The sequence below is a fragment of the Ambystoma mexicanum genome, chromosome 9, assembly GCF_040938575.1.
Source record: "Ambystoma mexicanum isolate Mex_15411 chromosome 9, UKY_AmexF1_1, whole genome shotgun sequence".
Classification (NCBI taxonomy): domain Eukaryota; kingdom Metazoa; phylum Chordata; class Amphibia; order Caudata; family Ambystomatidae; genus Ambystoma; species Ambystoma mexicanum.
This window is the reverse complement of record NC_090931.1, coordinates 780,846,799-780,871,687: the sequence shown is the minus strand read 5'-3', so window position 1 is coordinate 780,871,687 and position 24,889 is coordinate 780,846,799. Positions and strand designations below refer to the sequence as shown.

The window sequence follows — 24,889 nt, the reverse complement described above, 5'->3', positions numbered from 1 at the left end:
TAATGAGGTCTTTCGGATCAAAAGCATTAGACAGCAAAGACAAAGCTGAAGACTAAGTACAGTTTTTCAGCAGTCAGGTAAGGAGGGCTCTTATGACTGCAATTTCTGTAAAGTCACAAATCAGAAGATGTGAGGAACATGCCCAGTAAAGGTACCCATGGAAAGAAATAGCTCCCTGGGGAGCTTAGGTGACGACACCTAGATGTTCATGGGGAATGTATGTGTTTTGCTGCCAGCATAAACGAGCATCTCTTGCACGTGGGGCCCGAGGGCTGCTTGCTGTGCTCCTTTTTATTTCTTTCTCATTCCATGTGACACGTGCTGGGTCCTGGAGTGGATTCCCTTAAGTGAGTGGGGTTATGTGTGTGTCACACACGTGGCTGCTCCCAGGTGCAAGGATTTTCTGTGTTGAGTGTGATCATTTTACGAAGCACAAGTCCGAAATGAACTGGTGATAAGTGTCGTATGTACCTGCATGCCTGTATTTTGTGTATCATTTCTGAATCTAAATGCCTATTTTGTTTTTTAAAGGGGAGTTTGCGGGTTCGAAAGCGAAGAGAAGCCGGCCAGCAGAATGTGCAGTCCATCTCAGCCCAGGCCGCGTTCCTGAATCGCAAGCCGCCGCCGCCGCCGCCGCCTCAACTTCCAGAATGCGGACTAGCTTCCCTCAGCCGAAGAAGGACCGGGAGCATTTCCGAAGCGCCCTTGTGGACATCATTATGTGAGTTCTGGCTTGCTTTCCTGTAGTACTGTTTGGTCGTTGTGTGCACCATGTATTCCAAATAGGACTCTGAGCAGCTGGTCCCATAAACCATGGCGCACAATTTCACGTGCAGAGGAGTCGAGGAGTTCGGGTGGATAAACCAGACAGATGCTGCTTGTGGTTGCAAGCTCCACCAGTGTCTCGCTATCCTGTGGTTTTAGCCACTATTTCATTCCACACTGAAGTGGTTGCAGAATCTCGTTCTTTATGGCTTTTTCTGTTCCATTCAATCGTATGCTATGTAAGCAAGCACTGCTAATGAGCAGTGGTCCAGCTGAGAGCTGCAGGTGCTGTGCTGAGTAGCCGAGCTGAGAATTGCAGGTGCTGTGCGGAGTAGCCGAGCTGAGAACTGCAGGTGTTGTGCTGAGTAGCCCAGCTGAGAACTGCAGGTGCTGTGCTGAGTAGCCCAGCTGAGAACTGCAGGTGCTGTGCTGAGTAGCCCAGCTGAGAACTGCAGCTGCTGTGCTGTGTAGCCCAGCACTGCAGGTGCTGTGCTGAGTTGCCCAGCTGAGAACTGCAGGTGCTGTGCTGAGTAGCCCAGCTGAGAACTGCAGGTGCTGTGCTATGCTGAGTAGCTCAGCTGAGAACTGCAGGTGCTGTGCTATGCTGAGTAGCTCAGCTGAGAACTGCAGGTGCTGTGCTGCGCTGAGTAGCTCAGCTGAGAACTGCAGGTGCTGTGCTGAGTAGCCCAGCTGAGAACTGCAGGTGCTGTGCTGCGCTGTTGAAGGTTCTGCTTCCTTGCATCCTTTTTCAAGCTGGCCTAACCTTATACGTCCATCCTGTCATCAGTACTCGGATGCCACATCTGTGCTTGGCATTTTCTGTTTCATCAAATGGCCTTGGTTTACTTTTTTTAATACCTTTCCAATTTGATTGTGTAACTTGTGCTAGCAGTAGTTAAGTAGGAATCTGTCGCAGGTGTTCCTTTTGCCCAGATCTGTGATCTATCCCTGGTCACAGCATTGTTATGTACTGACAGAGCTGTGGCTTTCTGCTTTCATGATGTCCACCTGCAATTGCACTGTCTCCTATCACCTGAACAAAGGCCAGGGCCTAGTGGCCCTATACGGCTGGCTAGGCGGCCCGCAGAAGCCAGCATTCGCTGCTGACTTGCTGATCAAAAGGAGGACACCTGGCATATTTACCCCACCCTTCATTCAAGCCTCGGTCAATAAATGGAGTTCTGCACAGTTATGCATTTGTCACACGCGTCACACACTAAGAAGCTGAGAAGCTGAAGTAGTGAGTACCATTTGAAACACATTCTAATTATTTCATGTTGCTTTATCCTCCAAACACACACTGTTGGACTTGCATCCCCCGTCTTGACCGGTCCACCTAATCCACATAGATACCTGTTTTATTGATAATTCTATGTAATTTATTAAAATTAATTAATCTTTTATAACACACTTACTACCGGAGACAAGTCTCTAAGCGTGGCACTGGGATTCGAACCTGTGATGCTCTGCGTTGAGCCTGTGTTGCTCTGCGTTGTCTTGCTTCCAAGACAAATGCGTTGCCCCTGAGCTATACTTCCGGTCCTATGTAACATCATTGATAACAAACTTATGATATCAACAACCTCCTCTTAATGGACCAACTTGGTATCTGCTGCCTTACAAAAAAAACTTTCTTCATAGACTTCACCTGTACCTTTGGTGAAATTCTTAGACCCAAAATGTTCACTCCCCTTAACAGACATAAATCACGTGGCTGAACCACGATCATTTCCAGGGATGACCTGGCTTGCCAAAGTCTCTCTCGCTCTCTCTCTCGCTCTCTCGCTCTCTCTCGTGGACTCGCTCTCTTTCTCTGTCTCTGTCTCTCAGTCTGTCTTTTGCTCTCCCCTAGGTCTTGTTTCAAATTAATTACCACCAAACTCATTTTAATCAGTCATTGAATTCTGAGTTGCAATTCAAGTTTCCATGAGAAAATTCACACATTTTTCTTGCTTTGTTGGAAAATGAAATCCTCCCCTTTGGTGACTTTGCTCTCTGGAAGGACAGTCATCACTGGAAGGACTGTCATCACTGTGCACTGACACAAGCTCTCCTTTACTCCATGCATCGTTTAGGTCATCACTGTCCCTCCTTTCTGTCTACCAGCTCAACATCCTAGTCATTTCCTGGCCCTCCAATAAGGGGGAATTTCAAATTACCCTTGTAACACCTCCACAGAAAGAAGCTGGCCTCCCCCTGGCGGGGTCTTTCCAATTAGTTGCCAATTTTCTTTCCTGTCATGACCATGGTTTTTGTAAAACATATCCCCATTTACTACAGAATACCTTGGAGCACATATTAATGTTCATTAATTCCTTCAGTCTGATTTTTGTCCTTCCAGGGGCACAAAAACCACCATCATCTAGTCCATGGTGACCTGCCAATAAGGGATAGAAGACGCTCAGCAGCCCTGATCCTGCTAGACCTTCTCTGAATTTCGTTCTGTGGGGGCTTGGGTACTCCTTAAAATACTTTCCTCTACTGTAGGAGTCAGTAATCAAACCGTCGCATGGTTTTGGACCTTTTTTGCGAGGATTCGTATATCATCAGGCAGACTAGGCCAACAATCAATGTCTAGCTCCCCCGTGTCTTACAAAGTCCATATGAATACGTGCTCTCGCCACACTTGTTTAATGTCTTTGTAAAAACAGTGGCTGACCTCATCAAAACGTTGATGTCCACTTTCAAATGTATGGAGAAAACCGCTTAGTCTTTTTCGGTTGCAGCACAATAGCAACTATCACTAGATTGCTTTATTTCTATCAATTCATTGATACAGCTGGAATGATTTTGCCTCAGTGATTCAAAATCAATCACTTTCCTCCCCTACAATGACTTGAACCCCACTTGTCGATACCATGGCATCATTCACATGGAGAACACCCTTGTTAAGTATCCAATGGCACTTTTGGAGTCATCTTTAACTCCACGGATGAATTATCAACTATTTTAAAGTTAAGCGTATTAAAGGAGTTTCTATTAATAACTAACTTCCCTGTATTTCCCTTTTTCATTAGAAACCTCTTAATTTGCTTCCACTTGTGAAGTCATCTTTTTGATGCGCTGGCTCGCTGATTAGTACACCCTGAAGCTTCAAGTAGTTCAGAATAGTGACCCCCCCCCCCCACCATGCTTATTAGCCAAGCCAAGGTCACATCAGGCATGGCATGTCCTGGAGTCATTCGACAGCCTCCCATAGAGAACAAAGTCTGTTCACACTAATCTCTCTGCACACCATTGCATTCAAGGCCAATGGCTGCATTGTCAAATCAGTCGCCCTGTGTGCTCCCCATTGCTTACTATTATGAATGCCCATGCTTTTGCTAACCCCTCTGGCTGCGCACACCACCCATGCTTGGATAACTCGCTTGAAACAGCCTTCCTGCACATATCGAATGCAGCGAGGCCAGGGCCAGGTAAGGAGTCTCCTGACCACCACCTCCCCCAAAAAAAGCAATATTATTTTGTAAAGGTACTTAAAAGCACCATAGCGCACTCAGTGCTTGGTCCCTCTCCCCCTTCCCACCCCTTCCTGGTTTCCCTCTGCCCGCCTCCCCTTGTCCCGATTGGTCTGTTTTTGTAAAAAAAAAAAAGAAAGAAAAAAAGGAAACAGAGGCCGTGGCGAGGGTCTGCTGTAGGCAGACCCCGCCATTTCCAGCGAGGCCAGGGCCAGGTAAGGAGTCTCCTGACCCCCACCTCCCCCAAAAAAAGCAATATTATTTTGTAAAGGTGCTTAAAAGCACCATAGCGCACTCAGCACTTGGTCCCTCTCCCCCTTTCCACCCCTTCCTGGTTTCCCTCTGCCCGCCTCCCAACATGCCCACTCCATCCGGATTGGCCCACATACCCCACATCAAGGGCAGCCCTGCGGCGAAGGACCCCGAGGCAAAGGACGGCCCCAAGATGTGTCTGCAGGTGTCAGCAGGGGAAGCAAAGGAAGCCAGCAGCTAACGGACACCAACAAAAACCGTGAGTGTGGCATAGGTGGGGAGTAGAGCAATCACTCTACTCCAGAAAACCCCTGCCACTCTATCTCACCTCCCTTATTAGCATGTCCACACTTAGATAGAATCGTGAATATTAGCATGTCCACACTTAGATAGAATTGTGAACATAAGCATGTCCACACCTAGATAGAATTATGAACACTAGCCTGCGTCGCATCTAGATACAATTGTGAATATTAGCATGTCCACACTTAGATAGAATCGTGAATATTAGCATGTCCATACTTAGATAGAATCGTGAATATTAGCATGTCCATACTTAGATAGAACTGTGAACATTAGCATGTCCACACCTAGATAGAATTCTGAACAGTGGCCTGCGCCGCATCTAGATAGGATTGTGAATGTTGGCATGCCCACACCTAGATAGAATTCTGAACAGTGGCCTGCGCCGCTTCTAGATAGGATTGTGAAGGCCAACAAGTGCCACGCTTGGACAATACTGTGAATGTTAGCATGCTAAAGGGCAGGTAACCCACTAACCAATATAACCTCAAACTCTGCATACTTATCTCACTCAAAAACTCACACACCATCTCTCGCACCACAAGCCGCACGCACTTCACAACACTGCAACAACAAATAAGCCGAAGCAACAGCACACGCGGACTGACACCGATCCGATACCCGCACCAAAGCTCAGCATCCGGTGTATACCGAGTTGAAGCTGCCAACAGAACACCACTCCTCTCACTATCCTACTCCCTCTTCACCTTACTAACGCCCCCCCCTTATCGTTTACAGATCCGCCACAGTGCCTGGGGACCAATTCCGTTGGTGACGGTGCGCGGTACAAATACCTTTAACATTTAACATTTGTTCTTTCACAAGTTCCTGCATGTCTTCTTGTTCTGAAGAGCATTTATCTCTCTTCTACTTTTGATCCACCTTGCCTCTTATCAAAGCACCCTTAAGCAGCCTTATACGTACTCACTCTATACAAGTCCGTAAAATATATAATGTACTGCCTTGGTGACAAGTGCAAGTACCCACTATTGATCAATGTACCAAAATGGCATGCAAAATGGAAGACCCTGTCAGTGTCACTAGGGGTGGCATCACATGACATTTGGCTCTGATGACATCACTGAAGTGAATAAAACGACTACGTTTAAAATGAGTAAAATAATCTGACCTCCCACACCAAATCGCCCCCAGCATTAGCCTATCGTCAGGACTTGCTTCAGCACCCCCTCCGTCCTGGAGGCTCGCACTTACCATACCTTGCACTTCATCTGTTGCTAACCCACAAGCACGGGCACCCCAGCACTTACCCCCACTGCCCCCTCCCTTCCGCACTTGCACGTTCTGAATACTTACAAGGCGTTGTAGGGTCGTCCTTCCCCCCCCTCCACTGTATTCAATATCTCTATGCATTTAATATGTCTCTCTCCCATGTTGCCTCCCTGATGCCTTGTGGGCGCTTTGAAACAGAATGTACTTACTGTATATGCTCCTAACAAGCGATCAATAAATAAACTAATGTGACTATTGCAAATAAATCGCCGAGGACCTTACATCTAGAACAGCCTTATATGCCCAGTACAGCACCAAGTTTTCTGCTACAGACGTATGTTTCAGGGGCATTCATCATAAACTAAGGAAGATCCGAACTGGCCCCATCCTCATTTGCCCGGGCCAAGCCTCACATGTCCGGTACAGCCTCAAATGCTCAGTTAAAATGCTCATAACCTAAGGCACATCCATCTTTTTTCCAGGCTTTTTGGGACTTCTAGACTCATGTGCCCCAGTCCACCTTTATGTCTTAGGTGCCCAGCTTACCAATGTTACTGCAGCTCTCCTCCCTCTCCTTGCACCTCTGCTAACATTAAGGCGCTTCTGCCCTTGCAGAAGGGGTAAGGGCAAAGGACACAGTGTCCTCCGTGGAGGAGGGTGCTGATGGTTGCAGTCATGTTAGTTGGGCGAGCAAGCTACTGTGCTGCTCCTTCCCCAGCATATGATATGATAGGTTATTTATAACAAGCTTAATAACCAGAGGTTTCTAAGCGCGGACCTTGGGATCGAACCTGTGTTGCGCCTGTGTTGCGCCTGTCGTCTTGCTTCCAAGGCAAGCACGTTGCCCCTGAGCTATCCTCCTGAGACTTTATTCTCTCCATGGGTATGGAACAGACCTGAGTGTAAGAGTCTCGCTGATGCCTACCAAATAGAGGAAGAGTGAGACCCTACTGTGTCAGGAGAAGAGGAGCGCTCAAGATTAGGAGCACTCTTCCAGTGGCGTGGCTGCAGGATAACTCCAACACCAGGGACTGGGGGAGGAATTCCATAGGCCTGCCCCCATGCAGTGTTCTGAGAGTGGCAGGGTTGGAGCAGGTTTCCTGGTGGCGTTATTTGTATTCCCCTTCTCTGTGCAGTAGGAGGAAAGGATCCCAAATAGCTAAGGGTAGCAGCTTATACACCTACAGACCGCTAATTGATGCCCGTCCTGTTCCATATATAGGAGCCCAGCTGAGGAGTTCCCTTATGTTGACATCAAGAGCACAGCAGCTCTGAAAAAGTCTGGTACGTCCCATTTAGAGGAGAGCAGCTAAGCAGACATCTGGCAGTACAGGTCCATTACATGTATAAAATTGCTAAAGAGAAGTACCAGAAACATTTTTAAATAGCCACTTTTGAACAGGGTCTCGCGCACTGGGCTATCTATAGGATCTTTGGTCTGACATGGGTTGTTGTTTGGGGAAGTGGTGTGGGGGTGGAGGTCGGGGGAACGGGTGGTCTGAGGGGTCAGTAATGCGAGGTGGACAACTGCTCGTGGGTTTACCAAAATATGCCATTGGGCCACATTACGGGTCCAGAGATAGCCGTGCCGGTAAAACCTGCAGGTAGCCGCCGGACCCGTAATGAATGACCAGCGCCTGACTTCCCGGTGCCACCGGGGTATTCCAAGTCCGGTGGCGGGGATGTCGGGCACCAGTTATTCTGTTAGTCCTCATTCCCATCATGGGAATGGGGACATGGGAGCACCGGCACCGTTAACAACAATGCCAGTGCTCCTGTGAGAACTCTTGAGAGCGGGTGCCATCCCGCCCGGCAGGGCTGTCCCTGGCGGGCGGGACGGCACCTGCCCGCAGAGTTGTACTGTGCCGGTAAGCTTACCGGTACTGTTGTTACCGGACTGGCACAGTTATAATAAGGCCCATTGGATTGAAGAAAATGTATGAAAACCAAGCCTCGCTTGCCTTACTCTTCTGGGGAATTCCCTGCCTAATCTATAAGCTAAAGGCACATTCTGTAGCATTGGATAACTGGGCCTCACACTAAACAACAAACATAAAAAGAAAAGATATGGCTACACAGTGTAATAAACAATATTAATACAATATCTGAATGAACTTCTGCTGCCCTGGGTAAGGTCCTTTCCCCAGGAATCAAAGTCAACTCCAAAATGTTCAACAAAGGAAAGAAAGGTTTTAAACCAGCTCTTGATATTTCCAAGTCAAAGAAAAAAGTACATCAAACAAAAATCCACTGGTAAATTCTTTGTTCCTGGAAGAACAATCCCCTTCCAGCTTCGAGTAAACAAATAGCACCAATGTTAATCCTGGTTATGATAAATTGTCTCTTCTTCCAAATAGTTTGCCACAATTCAAAAGAAGGTGTAATATTCTCCAATGTCGATAATACACAATTCTTTAGGACTTCTTTAGTTAGAACATTTTTTTTTGGGAACTTTATTTATGAATGCACACAGAAATAGCACATACATATACGTTCTAGGTTTTTATAAGTACATCATACACAATTATTCTCGGTCTGAGTCTGGATTTTCGGTTTCAGCTTTATCCGACAGGTACTGTTTGTACCTTGCCCATATGTTTCTGGGTCTGGAAATGGGCAGTACCGAGTCTACATATAACTCTTCTGTGTCGTTTGTCCATAACATATCTCTGTCCCAGTCTGCCTTGGTTGGCGGAGCTGCGCTTTTCCACTTCATTAATATTGCTCTTTTGGCTATCAACAGGCTCAAATTCAACAGTTTTCGCCAAGTCGGGTTCGTCTTTCCCACTGCGCCCAACAGGCATAATCGTGCGTGTCCACTCCACAGGCTGGTCTGCCATTTCATCAAGAGCTGTGCAAACCTCTGCTCAGTAGTCTCTCAGCTTTATGCATGCCCAGAGCATATGATGGATATTTGCGTCTTAAGCCTGACACCTCGGGCAGGTTCCCGGAGCAGCGGGGTAGATGCATTTGAGCCTTACAGGGGTATAATGTGTCCTATGTACTATCTTATAATGTATCAATTTGTATCTAGAGTTACATGATATTTGTTTGGTCAATGCACATATCTGGGTCCATTCGCGGTCCTCTATTTGCAGCCCCAAGTCCTGTTCCCACTTATTTTTTGGCTGTGTGGTTCCCTACTGGGCGCGTCTGAACTATAATTTGACATAGTGCAGAGGCTGTGATTTTCTGTGTCCCCCTTGTAAACATATATCCAAACACCATGTTTATCTCTGGTTCTTCTGGGAAGGTGGGACATGCATTTTGTATGGTAGCTTTTATACACATATATTGTAGCTTGTGTGTGTTTCCCACTATATCCTTGGAATCTTCCCAAGTCACAAAGCGCTTATCCTGGAATAACTGCCCCCATTGAGCAATACCTCTGGTGCTCCAGTGTGTGGCTACCTCCCCATCTAGGGCAAATGGTGTTTGGGGGTCACCCCAGATCGGCATGCTCGGGTGGTATAACCTGTCTATCAAATATGTCGACAATTTTGGCCCAGGCTGTGGTCGTTACCTGCGTAGGGTCTATAGAGTTGTGATGTTTCGGGCCTGATCTTGTCATTTTATGCAGCGCTATGATTGATTCTTGTGCATGCTGATCAGGAGGTGGGCTCCCTGGGTATGAGAAAGTTTGTGGCCCAGTGGGCGGCATAATGTGCCTGTGCTGCCAGGTAGTAAAGCTTTAAGTCCGCTGCCATCAACCCACCCCGTGGATATGTGTCCGTTAATGTTCTACCGCTTAGCCTGGGATGTCCTCCCCACACAAACGTGATGCAAGCATTTTTCATTTTACTAAACAGAGCGTGACCCGGCCAGACCAGCACCGTATTAAATAGATAGAACAGTTTTGGAAGTATTATCATTTTGATCAGGGCTATCCTTCCCGTCGTTTCATCTTTCCACATAGGGTGTCAGCTGATGTGCTGTAGTTTAAGGCTCGGGACAGTTGGGCTGTTCTGGCAACATATGCTCCAAAATATAGTATATGCATCGGACTCCAAATGAGACCATGTAAGTCTTGAGCCTCTACTGTGTTTTTTGTGAGTGGGAATATCTCCGATTTGTTGGCATTGAGCCTCAAGCCAGAGTAGTCGCCGAACTTTTTAACTTTTGCCAGGACTTTGCCCAATGTGCGATCTGGGTTCCATAGATATAGTAGTATATCATCAGCGTATAAAGTTATAATCTGTAGTTTGCCCTCAAGCCACAGCCCATATGAGCTGTAGCGAGCCCTAAGGATGTCTGCTAGGGGTTCTATCACTAGAGCGAATAGTAGTGGTGACAGTGGGCAGCCCTGTCGGGTGCCCCCCAGTAGCTCTAGCATGTCCGTTAAGGTGCCATTCACTCTTATCTTGGCGTAGGGGCGTGCATATAATATTTGAATCCATTTAATGATGTTGGGGCCAATCCATAGTTTCGTATCACCCCATCTAGGAAGGGCCAGTAGACTGTATCAAATGCTTTTTGCATATCGAGAGAAACCGCTATCCCTTGTGTTGGGGGGGTATTGTCGCCAGAATTTTGTGGCACCGTCTAATATTCGTCGCTGTGGATCTACCCACAATAAACCCAGTTTGGTCCTCATGGACCATGTAGGGCATCAATGGTGTTAATCGGGTTGCCAATATTTTTGCGAAGATCTTCGCGTCCGTATTTATTAGTGACAGCGGCCTATACGAGCCGCATTCCTCTGGGAGTTTCCCTGGTTTAAGCAATAATTTGATTACAGCCTCCCTAGGATTTAGGGCAGCTCCCCCTCGTTTAAAACTTCCACCCATACTGCATACAATCTGGGTACTAAAAGGTGACTGAATTCTTTATAAAATTCCACCCGAGGCTGTCTGTACCAGGGGCTTTCCCATTAGGGAGTGCTTTTATTGCCTCGGCTATCTCAGCTTCAGTGATCGGACTCTCTAGAGACTCTCTAATGGCGCGGCGTCGGCTAATAGTGTTGTTGGTATTTGGGAGAGGTATTGATCTATCTCTTCCTCAGTGGTATTGCGAGCGGAGTACAACTTTTTATAGAATTCATAGAATGTTTCTTTCACCTTACTGTTCTCCGTGGTCACTCTACCATCTGGTAATTTTATGCATGGTATAATTGTCAAGCCTCTTTCACCCCTCACCGCTCTGGCCAACAGTCTCCCCGGGCGCTCACTCTCCCCATATCGACGTGCTGCTGCTGGTTTGTCAAAGTAACGGATCTCTTGATCCGCCGCTTCTTTATATTCATCTAGCTTAATTTAAATCTTGGAATTTAGCTGTGATGATGGGGTGTGTACTGGGATTGTAAAGATTGTAAAGAGGCTGTTTGTGACTCTAATCACGCCAGTCTACCACGGATATCCTTGAGGACTCCACATTCCGCAGATATTGAATTGCCTCTTATGCAGACCTTAAATGCCTGCTAGAATATTGCCTGACTGGAAACGGAGCCCTCATTGATGTCAAAGTATTCCTGTATTTGCTGGGCCATTGTTGTTCTATAGATCAAATCTTGCAGGGCCGCGGGTTTAATTTTCCATGGTGGCCTGTTCGCCAGTGTCAGAAATTCGTAATGTTAGCTGTATTGGCGAATGATCCAAGTATGTTCTGGGATAGATGTGGGCACTAGTAACCCATCTCAATACGTTGTTGTCCACCAACCATAGATCTATTCTAGAATGCATGTCGTGCACTGTGGAGTAGTATGTATATTCCCTTTTTGAGAGGTTTAGAGCTCTCCATGCATCTTTTAGGTTTAGATGTGAATGAGTATTTTCTGTGCTGCCTTGGTGAGCGCTCTAGGTTGTGTCGATGTGCGATCTAAGTGTACCTCAAGGATGGTGTTAAACTCCCTGCCACATATCAAGTAGGCCGTGGGGTAGCTCGCCAGTTTTTCAAATACTGTAGAATAGAAATCGGGGTCATCGATGTTTGGACCGTATAAGCTGAGTAGGACTATCTCCCTGTCATAGAGGGTGCTATGTAGCAACACGCATCTTCCCTCAGGGTCGCATTCAGGGTTAATACAGGTAAATGGCAGAGCTTTATGTATAAGAATCGCCGCCCCCCCTTGCCTGTTTGGAATATGTTGTGTAATACTGGTGTGTCCCCCAATTTGGTGCAAGTGGTCCTACTTGCTGAGGTCCTAAGTGTGTTTCTTGCAGAAAGATTATTTTGGGGCTCTGCCTGTTATATATATATATATATGCTAGTATCTTCCTTTTCTTGATTTGGGATCCCAAACCACATTCCAGATCAGTATTTTTATGTTGTCCGTGCCTGGATTAGCCATTGTCTATGTAGCGGTTGTAATTGTATGCTTCACGGTCTATTTCAGTTGTGTACGTAATAACAGTAATGCTTGGTGCCTGCATGCTTTTTGTTTTGATACCTTTCGTTCCCTAACTAAACCCCAGCAAACTCAATATGGTCCCTCCCCCCACCCTCATAGTTCCCCAAACTTCAACTATGCCCGTTAACCCCCCCTCTCCCTACCCATTAACTTCTTGTGCAACTGCTACAGGGGGGACTGTAGCGACATCCTGTGCCATTGCCGTCTAGTCATTTACAGCGCGTCCGGTTTCTTATGTTGTTTCTCTCACTCATGTCGACACATGTGGGGTTAAGCTCCACAATACGATTTGCAGGATAGTTCGTATTCACCCCCTATGTGGGCCACCTGGAGGGGGCCTTAATTTTCCCAGGTCTATTGTTCATCATTCACGTGCTTTCCATTATGTGACTTCAGGGTTTCAAGAGTCTTGTTCATTTCTGGGTTGTGCGACCAGGGCTGGAATGTGTGTTTCCACGAAGCTCGCCGCCTCTTCAGGGAATGTGAAGTAGTATGTTTTGTTCTGGTGCTGTATCTTTAGCCTCGCCAGATATAGCATGGCGTATTGCACTTGTCGTTCACGCAATAGTTTCTTGACCCCAGTGAAGAGTCTCCTTTCCTGTTGCACCGCCAATGTGAAATTCGGAAAGATACGTATGTTGTTGGCTTCCCACCATAGTTCTTGTTTTTCTCTGGCAGTTTTCAGTATTAAGTCTCTGTCCCTTTAGTTTCTCGTACGTGCTATGATTGGTCTATGGTATGCACCAGGTTTTGGCTTTGGGGCAAGCGACCTATGTGCTCGCTCCACGATGAACATTGCGGACCTTCCAGGATCTCCCAGGAGATTGCGTAAAAGATCTTCTACTGCCTTTTCCATTGACCCCTTCAATGCTTCTTCCGGAACTCCGATTATGAAGATGTTATCCCGCTGGGACCTAGCCTCTAAATCCTCACATTTGGTTTTCATCGTCCCGAGTTCTATTGCCATTGTGGACACTGTGGTCTTTAGGGCCTCTAGTGCATCTTCTGTGCCCGATATTCTCGTCTCTGCCTCTGTAATGCGCCATGTGGTTTTATCCAGTTGGGTCTTAATGGAGGCGACATTTGCTGTTATCCCGTCTAGCTTTTCATTAAGGGCTGAGAAGCCCTGTTGCATGGCCAGAAAGACCGCCAGGGGGTCCATCATTGGTACTGGGGTAGCTGGTTGCTCTTGTGGGGGTACTTCCTTAGACATTGTGGCTTCTGTTTCTTTCCTTCTTGCTGTCGCGTTTTTTTCCATGGCCCCTTTCCCTTTCTTGGGACCAAAGCCCTTGGGCATCGTTTTTTAAAGAAAAGATTCCCGGGAGCTAGCCCAGCAGTTTTCTTCTCCTGCGTGATTCTTGTGTCAGGTGGGCTTGGATTGCCGGTTAATACAGTTATATTGGAGGCGTTTGGTTTATTGTCAAGGATGGTTTTGCACGCCTTCTCGTGTCCGTTCTGTTTATGTTTTAGTTCCTTTATTAGTTGCCCCTTCGTGTTATCAGCTTCGTGTCTGTCAGCCTCTTCAATGATTAATTAAAGTTCTTGGGGATTAGTTCGTTGTTGAAGAGGTGAGATTTTGCTCTTATCATTTCAGTGGGAGGATGAGTTTGTTGTGTCTTGAAGCAATGTCTGTTGTGAGCCTCTTTTCCTGGAAAGGCTTCCTTGCCTGCCCAGCTGCGGTGAGTTTTAGATCTGCTGCAAGTGGGGGATACGAGTGTGCCTCCCAATACTCTGTATCCCTTTGGGCCTGTGACGTCGTGCTCCCCTTGCTGCTTAATCTAGAGATCACACTCCACTGGCTCCTCAATTGCCTTTATGTGGGTCCCTCTTCCCCACAGGGGGGTCTCAGTGTCCTTTGTCCTTTCCCCTCTTGACTGTTTCTGGTATCACGTGTAGCCCGCTGGCACCACTACATCTGGGGATATTATGGTAGGGTGGTGTTTATATTTTTTTTTGCCAATGCGATTTTCTTCCTGCTGGGCAGAGCTACAATTCTATTGGGCAGTGCTGCTCTTCGGCGGTGTTTTTTTCTCCAAGGGAGGGCTGCCTCCCGGTGGGCGTTCAGTGCAGGGGGCCCCGACCTGATGGAAGTATGGCCAGTTGGTTCCCTGGGCGGCAGACTGACCCGCGGGCCAAGGTGTGGTGAGGTGGGGCCCACCCGGATGGTTGCCAGGTGGGAGGAGGGGTGAGTGTCTTCCCGCGCCCCCCTAGGCCCTCCGGTGTCTGAATGTGCAGGTTGTGTGGCCCCGGGTACCCAGGAGCGCCCGAGTTGCTTCTGCCTCTCCCTCTAGGCCCCTTCCAGAGCTCGTGGCTGCGGGCCGAGCACCCAAGGGACCGGCCGCTGTACAGGGGCCTGATGGCGCGTGTCCTCTCCCTCCTACCTGGCAGGTGTCAGGTTCCACAAGCCCCGGGCTTTGCTTCCCTCCTGGTCTGGTGAACGCGTTTCAGTAGTCAGCGGGCGCTCAACGCTGACCGGAGCGCCCGCGACTCTCCATGTAAAGCCGGGCACAGTGCCCGTCTCCCGGCCTTCGCATGGATTTGGCGCCGGACTCCTCCTCCTGTTCCGCGGCGCGCTTCAGGGCTGCTTCCCTCGATCCACGTAGGAGCGTTTCCTTAGTGCAGCTCCAGGTCCACGCAGTCAATCGCACCCAAACTCCGTATGTGTGGTCGGGCAATACTGCAGCACATTATCTCCAGTTAGCGATCAGAACCAGGTCTGTTAGGCGGTCATATTGGCATCGCGGCCCAGGATGTCGCTGGAGCTCACACAAGAGCGGCCATTTCTTCTCATGCACAACAGCGCCCCCCTTCTTTAGTTACAACTTGATATGGGTATATTTGTCAGGATGGTTATTTGTGCTGCTTCTTCCACCTCAACAAACCATACTTCTACTGTTGATACTATGAGAATGGTCACCTTTGTCCCACAGTATGTTACTAGTTCATACCACTTCAAGGTTACATCTGCTGACAACTTGGTATATCACCACAGTTACTACCACAGCTCAGTACTTTGAATTGTTTAACAGGCTTGAACAAGATACACTTCAACCTCTTCAGGTAGGCTAGACACACTTCTTTTTTTAATGACTTTCTCAAAAAGGGGTAGCCTCTTTGCCTCTTCTTTTGTTTGCCACCATAACAACCTACTTCTGCTCATGAGACTCACTTCCCTCTAGCTTCAGCAGTCTTTGGCACCACAGCTTGTATTTTACATCAGAATATTCTTTGGCACCACAAGTTGTAGTTTACTTCAGAATATTCTTCACAAGCATTTAGTTCCCCCTCCCCAGATTTGCTCACAGCTTTCTGCCAGTTCTCAGCCCAACCAATCAATGAGAAGCTTAGGTGCCACTCTCTCAGCTTTGGGTTACAAGGGTATACTTGTATCTTAGGCCACCTCACTGTTAACAAGTTCACAGTGTAGTTGGATGGCTCTTTAACTCTTGGTAATGGTTTAGAGAGCATTCCCTCTTCTTAGTTGGGGGCACACGACGACTGCGTTAAGCAGTAACATTCCTCAAATAGTTCAACAATGGTTTTCAATGACTTTAGCTTCTCATGCGAGTGTTTATCTATTACAGTATATGCGAGTGCTACAATTCTATTGTTAACAAGACTTCGTATATAACTAATAGCTTTCACTCACATTAAGCAATATGCAAGTCAATTAGGAGCTGGCTACAGTTACCGGCAAGGCTTGCGCAGTGTGGCTTCATAGACACTGGTTTTGCACGTTGTACTGCTTTCACGACTTCCTCTACCATATCTACTGCTTCTGGCTCATAGGGGACCCACACCCATCTCCTGCACGAGTGTCTCCGGTCCGGCCACTCAAATTGGGAGTTCCATTTCCTCCCGAGACCCTCGGCTTGCCTTCTGCTCCTATCCTTAGTCTCCTCCACGTTCACAGCTCTGCAAACACAGCAATAAAGCTCACATGGGGAAAACTCATTCTCCTGAATATCTTCTGTGGTGCAGCCTATGCATTAAGATTTTGGGAGACCAGGACTTCCTCCAAACTTGCAGGTGAAATCTGCTGTCTCCATGCTCTGGCGTCCCTTCTGTGCTCCCACTTCTTTGTGATTTACCAGCCTTGTGCTTCTCCTCTGCTTCCACTGCTACAGCTCTCATTCCAGCTCCTGTTCCAACTCCTTCTACTACTTCCTTCCTGAGGGGGCCTTTTATGCCTCCCCGGTTTATTAATAGGCTTCAGGTGTGGGCTATTAGCCTTAGTTGCCTGACTACTACAATGGCTACTATGCTTAATTGCCTTACTGCTACATCTGCATGCCTATTCAGCCCAATTCCTCGTCTCAGTACCTCTAGGATTCTGGGACTTGTAGTTTCTTTCAACAAAATTAGGTTTTTCCACTTCTGCATTACTTATAAGGGTAGATTTAATTCCCTTAAAGCATTTAATAGAGGGGCTATGAGAATTAGCTATTGCAGAGGAAGATGTGAAGACAACATTTCCATACTCCTTTACATTGCACCCTTGGGATTGAGGAAGGTGTGTAGTTTGGGATACCGAAAAGGATCTTTCTTTTGGTATAATTTGCCATGGTTTTATAACCTAAAATGACAATATGCCAGACCTCTTTAGGCAACTTGGGAAGAATCTTTCTGTCAGAGGAAAAATACTGTGTCTCATCCCACAGAATCTCCTCACCACTCTGGGCCCTGTCTCCTCCCAGGTGATCCTCTCACAGTATACCACCCGCAGGGTTGGGACAGGAAGCGTGTGCCTTCCCTTGGCCACCTGGGATAAGACTTTAGGCAGGGTTTTGGTGAGGGAGCCATAGGATTCTTCACAGTGGGGCTGAACAGGGAACTGGTTTGGTGAGGATGGTAATTTGACTGCGACCGGTGAGATGCACTGTGGAGGTAAAATGGAGAGATAGGATGACATTGTGGGGAAACTCTGAATGGTCCTTTCAGGGGGTGATTGAAGGGATTACACCAAGAAGTTATGTTCAAGGTCCTTACATACAATGTTAGGGTTCTACATTCCCTTAATAAATGGTGTAGAGTCAAAGATTTTATGAAGAAGAAGCCAGATATTCTCACTTTTCAAGGAACACATACACAAGTGCGATAAGCATAGATTACGACTTTGCGCCTATCCACATGTCTTTAAAGCTAATGCACTGGATTAATTGCAGGGGTCATAACAGCATTCCAACAAGCAGTGCCGCTATCTGTTTGTTAAATTTAGACTGGCCAGACATATTTATACAATTGCCTCACTATATTCCCCAAACTCAAGACAGGATGGATATCAAAAGACGGTCATGGCAGAATTGGAAAACATGGCGCACGGGAGTATCATTTTTACAGGGGATTTCAACTTGTCCTGGGCCCTGGAGGTAGATAGGAGTGGGAGCATTCCATGTGGGCAAGGGGATCCGTCTAAGGTGCTTAAAGCAAGATTCTCCCACAGAACTAGTAGATACATGGCACGCATGTAGGGGTAATGATGTGTTACACCTTTTATTCTCATGTTCATAGATCACTCTTGCGCATTGATTACATTTGAGTCTCTGTGCACTTGGTGGGTAAAGTGAAGGAGGTGGTGGTGGTGGGTTCTATTGCTCTGTCTGATCATGCCCCTTTGTCATTGTCTCTTAACATACACCTCGCTCCTCCGCAGCTTTGGCAGTGGTCTTTCCCAGACGACATTATTAAAGATGAAGTGCTTTCGGAGGTCATAAACAATAATATGATGGGGTACTTCCTGGTTAATGGTGAGGCGGATACCTTCTGAAGAATTGTTGGGATGCGTTCAAGGCAATGATGCGGGGAGAGCTCATAGCTTTCAAGGCCACCGGGGATAAACAAAGAAGAGCATTGGAACCAAACTTGGAATCCGAATTAGACAAGATCATGTTGAAAATGTAGGGTCAACCGAGTAGGGCTACTAAGAAACAATACAGAGACAAACAAAGGCACCTGGACTTACAAAGGGCTAAATAGGCAGAGAAGAGCCTGCTAAATATGAGGCAACTATATTACGTTAAGGGTAATAAGACGGATAGGCTGCTGGCCAGCCAATTTAGTAAAAAAGCAGCATCGCAGACCATGTCAATTCAAAGGTATTCTGGTAAACTAGTGACTGAGAATGGGGAAATGGTACAACCTTGGGAAGGCCCCCAGGGAGAATATTTAGATTTAATACACTTGAAGACCATAGCGGAGACAGAGAGGTTGGAGGAGGATATGTCAGGGGATGAAGTCAACAATGCTATTGGGAAACTTTCTCTGAATAAGGCGCCAAGCCGTAATGGCTTTCAAGCCGCATTGTTCAAGAAATATCGCTCGGTACTGGTCCAGAGGCTGACATCCTTATACAGTTCTTTTGGGAAAAATGGGGGTATCTCAGACTCAATGGATCAAGCTAACGCAGTTTTTTGTTCCCCAAGGAAAACAAACACCCCACGTTCAGCAGTTCGTATCGTCCTGTTGCCCTTATCAACATTGAAGCGAAAATCTATACCAAGATATTGGTGACCAGTCTAGAGGGCCTTCTCCCGGACCTCATACATCCCGATCAATCTGGATTTATTAGATCTTGTCAGACATTCGATAATATCCGGAGGGTGTGTTACCTTGTAGAAAACATTTCTAAATGTAAGAATACCGCTGTCCTGCTCTCCCTTGATGCTAAAAAGGTGTTTGAAAGGGTTGAGTGGTCTTTTCTGTTCTGCACGATAGGGTGTATGGGGTTCGGGAGCAGGTTTTTGCAAATAGTTTGCGCTAATTATTGTTCACCCTCTATGCGGCTGGTGGTGAATGGCCAGCTGTTGAGTCAGATTAATCTGGAATGCCGGGCCAAGCGGGGTTGCCCACTCTCACCGTTCTTGTATGCTATTTCTTTAGAACCCTTTCTGCAGCAGGGAATCTTCCAAAGTGGGGGGGGGGGTATTATGTTCGGAGGTGAGGAGCATAAGGCGATGGCTTTCACCAATGATATGTTGCTGGCCCTTTCGCACCTGGTTGCACCGCTTTCAGAGGTAGTGACAGAGATCGAGGTGGCAGGGTTGAAAATGAATATCAATAAGTGGGAAATTTTGAATCTTCATTTGATGGGGGAAATAGTAGAGAAGGCACAGGACTGCTCTCCATTCCAGTGGACTGGGGAAGGGATCAGATATCTAGGTGTTACTCTTACAAGGACATTGGATTTGCTGTATAGTGCAAACTGTAAAAACCTTCTCAGTAAAACGAAATCTGATTTGGAACGTTGGCACCCTCTTAATATATCATGGATGGGTAGGATGGTGATGATTATAATGGTGACTCTCCTGAGGCTTCTTTATCTCGTCCAGGCCTTACCGATTTCCCCTTCCAAAGACCCTTTTTAGGACACTAAACAAACTATTAACACCATTCATTTGACATAATAAAAGGGAGAGGGTTGCCCTTTGTTTATTGATGGCCCTGAGATCCTTAGGAGGTCTGACACTCACCAATGTCTTCCATTATTATCAAACCATGCAAAAGAGGGTTATTAAACAATGGTCTTCCACAGACGCTACAAAACGGTGGCTTAACATGGATAGAGTGGTAGTTGGGTTCCATTATCTGAGGTCCTATGACTGGATAAAGCTGATAGGCCCGGAAGTGTGCATGCATCTCAAATCACTCCAGTCATTGAAGATCTATGGGATGTGCTGCTGATAAAGCTGAGGATATAGTCTTTACTGGCCCTGTTTACGCCACTGTTTTGTAACCCACGGTTCTCCCTGGGGATGGAGAGGGATTCCTTTAGATGGTGGCGAGAGGAGGGGTGTTTGCCGCTGAAGGATCTTATGCAGGACCAGGAAGTGATGACTTTCGATCAATGTAAACAGAACTTTAACCTGGGGGAAGGAGATGGAAGAAGATACTACCAACTGCGCTATTAGGTATCCCACCCGCACAACAAACTTGCTGCGTACAAACAGCCGACATTTTTCGAACAATACATTATCACTCGGGCAATAAACATCTTGTCTCGTCACTATACAAACATTTTACAGAGAATCTCAGGCCCTGTGGCATGAGCCTATATGGGCAAGTGGGATGGGAAGCTGGGTGATCATATTGCTCAACAAGATTGGAAATTCATTTGCGGTAATATCCCCAAACTGTCCAGGTCTATACAGATCCAGGAGGTATGGTATAAGGTCTTGCTTCAATGACATTATATCCTGGAGAGGTTTCATAAAATGTTTCCAGATGTGTCAGTCGATTGCTGGAGGGCCTGTAAAGGCAGGGCAGACTGGGCCCATAACTGGTGGAATTGTCTGATTATTAAGCCATTTTGGGAACGGGTCACCTCGTCAATCAATAAAATAGCCAATGCAAATGTTCCCCTGGGAATGGAAACTTGCCTTTTTGGTCTTTGGGATAAGGAATCTGCACCACAAACTAGATCACAAGGTAAATCATATATGATATTAGTGTTGACTGCTATTCTAGTAGTGGCCAGGAATTGGAAGAAGGAGGCCCAAACTAAACACGAATGGCTGTCATAAATGTTGAACATCTTAGCAATGGAATGGTTGACATATAACTATCAGGGGGAAATGGAATATGCGCAGTTCAGGCAAGATTGGGGTTTGGTCTTAGCCTATCTACGCATTGATTCTACGTTTTCTTTATGTCCTCAAGGTTTAAAAATATTGGATATTTTATAAACGGTGTTGGCTCAAAATGTATGGTCCCGCCAGTGGTTGCCAGATGTTCATTTCCATGTTCAGTTCCCTATGCGGGGGGAGGGGGCGGGGGATTATGGGGCTTCTTGGGGAGGGGTTGTGGTCTGTTGCTTTGTTGCATATGGCCAAATACCAATAAACGCAACTGAACAAAATAGTTCAGCCACCTTGCAAGTACATGCTGGAGTCGTTCAATTAAAAGTATAGCGGTGGTGCTGAGAAATTGCTGGCTCTCATCCATCCATTCATAGATTGTCAACTAAAGTATAGTATTGTGTACAATTAAATGATGATAAGTAAATTAACAAAAGCACGAATAGATACCAAGCCCTCTCATGGCCAATAAAATGAAGCTTGATGGGACTCAACTGGCAAGGCAGCTGCTCTTAATAAAAGCTCATTATAGCTCGATCGGATAAAACCCAGCACAACAAGAGTATAGTAAGAAATGGGGAGTTTAAGAAACTTATGGGAACAAAATGAAGTAAGCTTAAAGAACACAATACTATCGGACCGAGGACACTTGAATATGGTGTAGGCTCCTTTTTTGGTGAGAACAGTGGTTTGGCTAGAACATAGTGGTTTGCTAAGCAGAGAATGTGGTAATGCATCTAGCTCAGGGGTTGCAACCTTTGGATTTCTAGATGTTTTGGACTACCACTCCCATCAGCTTAGACAATGGTGAGGCATCATGGGAGTCGTAGTGAAAAACATCTGGCGAGCCACAGGTTGCAGAGCCCTGATCTGGGCAATGGATGGGAAGAGACGACGTGAAGTCTGAGTGCAACGAGGCCATTTAAGAATGTTTATTTTTGATGTACGTCAGACTTGTTCGTACCCGGAGAAAAGCCCCAATCTACTAGTAATTTACATGTAATTCACATAAGCGAAAAGTAATGGAATTTACGTATGACAGTCCAAAATACACGTATTCTGTGCATTACAGCAGACACATATATCAGTCCCGTGTACATAGGTAGCCAAACATGGTTATTGCCAGGGATGGTTAAATCTTCGTGTATTGCAAGTGAAGTGGACGAGCACGCTGTCGCATCTTGCGGGGTATTTTGCCTTGGATTTTCTACACTTACAAGTAGACTTAACATCCACCAGAAGGGTGCGAGGCCGAGATATGAGTGGTGCATAAAGTGCGGGAAAGTGCAGCGAAATGCAAGATTGTGCAGCTAGGAAAGCGATGATCACAGAAAAAATATATTTACTAAAAAAAACATTTACAGGGAAAGATTTCTGAAGTCCACACATTCCCTAACTGTACTCGGTGACTAGACCGCGCACATGGTGCACATGGTGGGTTGGTAAACAAGACATACGTCATCGGTGTAAGTGAATTCCAAGCTTCCGTCACCCAGGTTGGTTAAGCCAAGCCAGTTTTAGGACTGCATTACGCATCCTGCAGATTGTACCCATTAATGCCTTCTGTTTTGGACCAGCCACTTGGGCTGGAGATTATTTGGAAGCCCCTCTGGGCAGAAACTGTAATGTATTAGAGGTTGGAAAGTTGTCCACTAGCCTGTAATATTTCCTATAGATTGTAGCAATTTACTCCTTGTCACAACCCTTCGTATGAAGTTGTATCAGCTACTTAGTTTTTTTCAGTGCTGAAAATAAGACCTTTTTTGATGGCTGCAATCATGCCCTTATGCTAAATTTTAAATTGATGTTTTTTTAATATTTTTTTAGGCAACAAGATCTGGCAACCTCCCAAGCTATACCACTAGACGAACGTGCCAAAAAATCGACTGCACTCGAGAAAGACATTCTGGTAATGGGAATCCTCCTTCTAAACACATCAATGACAGCATACATTTAAGCAATAGTGTGTCTGACTAAGAGCATTACTCCAAACATGTTTTGCCAGAAATGGGGTGGATGACAAAAACTCTGCTGTGCAGAGCAAGCTAAGATTGCTGTGCTCGATTGCTTTTCTGTGTTACTTTGCTGTAATGCTAAATTGCACAGGCAGTATTGCACACAGTGGTGCGGGTAAATTGCACCCAGTGACGGGTTCCACGTGTTATGTGTTTGTTTTGGTTTTGTCAATGGGTTTTTAGATATGCTGTCCGTGTCAAGTGGAGATTTAATGCCCTAGAAAAGCCATCACGTGCCTGCCTTGCTTTCCACATGGAAAGCATAACACACATGTGCAGCTGCTGCCATCCTATGTTATTTGCAGCTTCAAATGCCCCAGCAGTGCGGATTTGGGTTGGAAGACCGTGGCTGAAATGTTCGAGGGATAAAAGACTGAATTTCTTTTTCCAAAAATAATTTTGTCTTCTCTCCCCTGAACATTTCACTTTGCCCTTGCCCCAACCCTCCCCCCCCCCCCTATTTACCTTGCGGCGGACTCACTCTGTCCCTGCAACGCCTGTTCCCTTTCACTTCCGTGATCGGGAACTGGCGCTGCAGGGTCCTTTTCTTTTTTTTCCCTTCTTTTTTAAAAACATTTTATGGGAACGGCTGCGGGGGGGACACACCCCTGCAACCCCCTCTCACAGTATTGTAAACAAGGGTGTGGGGGACACCCCCGCAGCCCTCGCCACAGAATGGGGGCTTTATTCGAACTTTTCAGCCGTGCAGAATTTTCGAACGGCCGAAATTCGCCCAAATCTCCGATTCGGGATTTTAAAAACTATCTTTTTGGACGTTTCTAGCGGTGCACTGCATGACACTTCCAGATGGATCAATATACGTGTCTAGTCCTGCAGAGACGCTTGAGTAAGGTGCGAGACCCAGGAATGCCCTTTTCTCAAAGTCTGCTCTTGTATTTTTTTTACTGACAGTATCTTCTCTACAACCCACAAAGAAGCTCACTTCCTAAATCTGCTTTTAAAGCTTTTTTTCATGAATCGTTCTATGATACCTCCATAACCCAAAGGAAGAAACACATCTCCTTATCCTCTATCGACATCACAACTAAATCGCATGTGTATTTTATGATCTCACGAGCTAAAAACCAGCTCCTGGGTGTCTGGCATCAGCCTGTAGACAGGAGCTACCGCAGGGGAACCAGGAGCTAACAGAGATGCTCCTTTTAACTTTTTGTCCATTTTGTGTGAAGCGTTGTGTTTAAATGTGTATTAGATGTGTGTACTCCTTCTTTATTAACATTCTCAAATAATCCAAGTTAATGTCACATTTACATGCTTGGAAGGCACCCGTTGGCACTAGGAGCTCCTGGTAGCTGTAGGTTTCAAACGTAACAGGCTCTATTATGCTAGAGGCAGGAGCTAAATAGCTCCCAGCTCCCCTCAATTTCGAACCCTGCACTATTTTCGTATTAAATGTTGAGATGTTTACAATGTGTCACAGCACTTTGTAGCAGCCCCAAAGCAGCAACCGGTTTCCCCTATCAGGGGCGTTGCTAAGGGAGGGGGGGGCAAAGGGGGCTATAGCCCCTGATCTTTTGGTTGTAGCCCCGGATAGAATCTCAGCCAAAAGACTAGCTAGCCCCCAGTCCCAACAGTTCCGACAGCAGCTTAGCCCCGGGTCTTTTCCAGACCTAGCAACTCCCCTATCCCCTATTAATAATGAGGAGTGAAAGAGGACGTGTTGATAGGGAAGAAACAGCGGGAGGAGGCAGCGAAAAGTAGAGCTTGTAGGGTGCTGTCTGCTGAGTTATGGTCGGGAAGAGAAAGGGTGGTGCAGTCCCCAGAGACAAATCGCCAGTGAAAGGTTCTCTTTAGCGTTTCGGTAGTGCATGTACAAAAACCTATACGCGTGAGCAGCAGGATCCAATCGAAATAATTTTGAAATCGTCCAGTGGAGTCTGGAACATATACCAGGGCAGCCTGCCTTCAGGTGAAAAACATGCATTA

The 24,889-nt window shown here is 46.5% G+C and overlaps 1 protein-coding gene across 2 annotated transcripts in view; it reads left to right on the top strand.

Moving 5' to 3' along the window:
- Positions 1-24,889, top strand: part of DNAH7 (dynein axonemal heavy chain 7) — a 1,167,586-nt gene that overhangs the window by 70,699 nt on the left and 1,071,998 nt on the right. For both annotated transcript variants that reach the window (XM_069615701.1, XM_069615700.1), the window contains 2 exons: positions 532-721; positions 22,755-22,836. In XM_069615701.1, the coding sequence (XP_069471802.1) occupies positions 532-721; positions 22,755-22,836 (272 nt within the window). The remainder of the gene's footprint in view (positions 1-531; positions 722-22,754; positions 22,837-24,889) is intronic.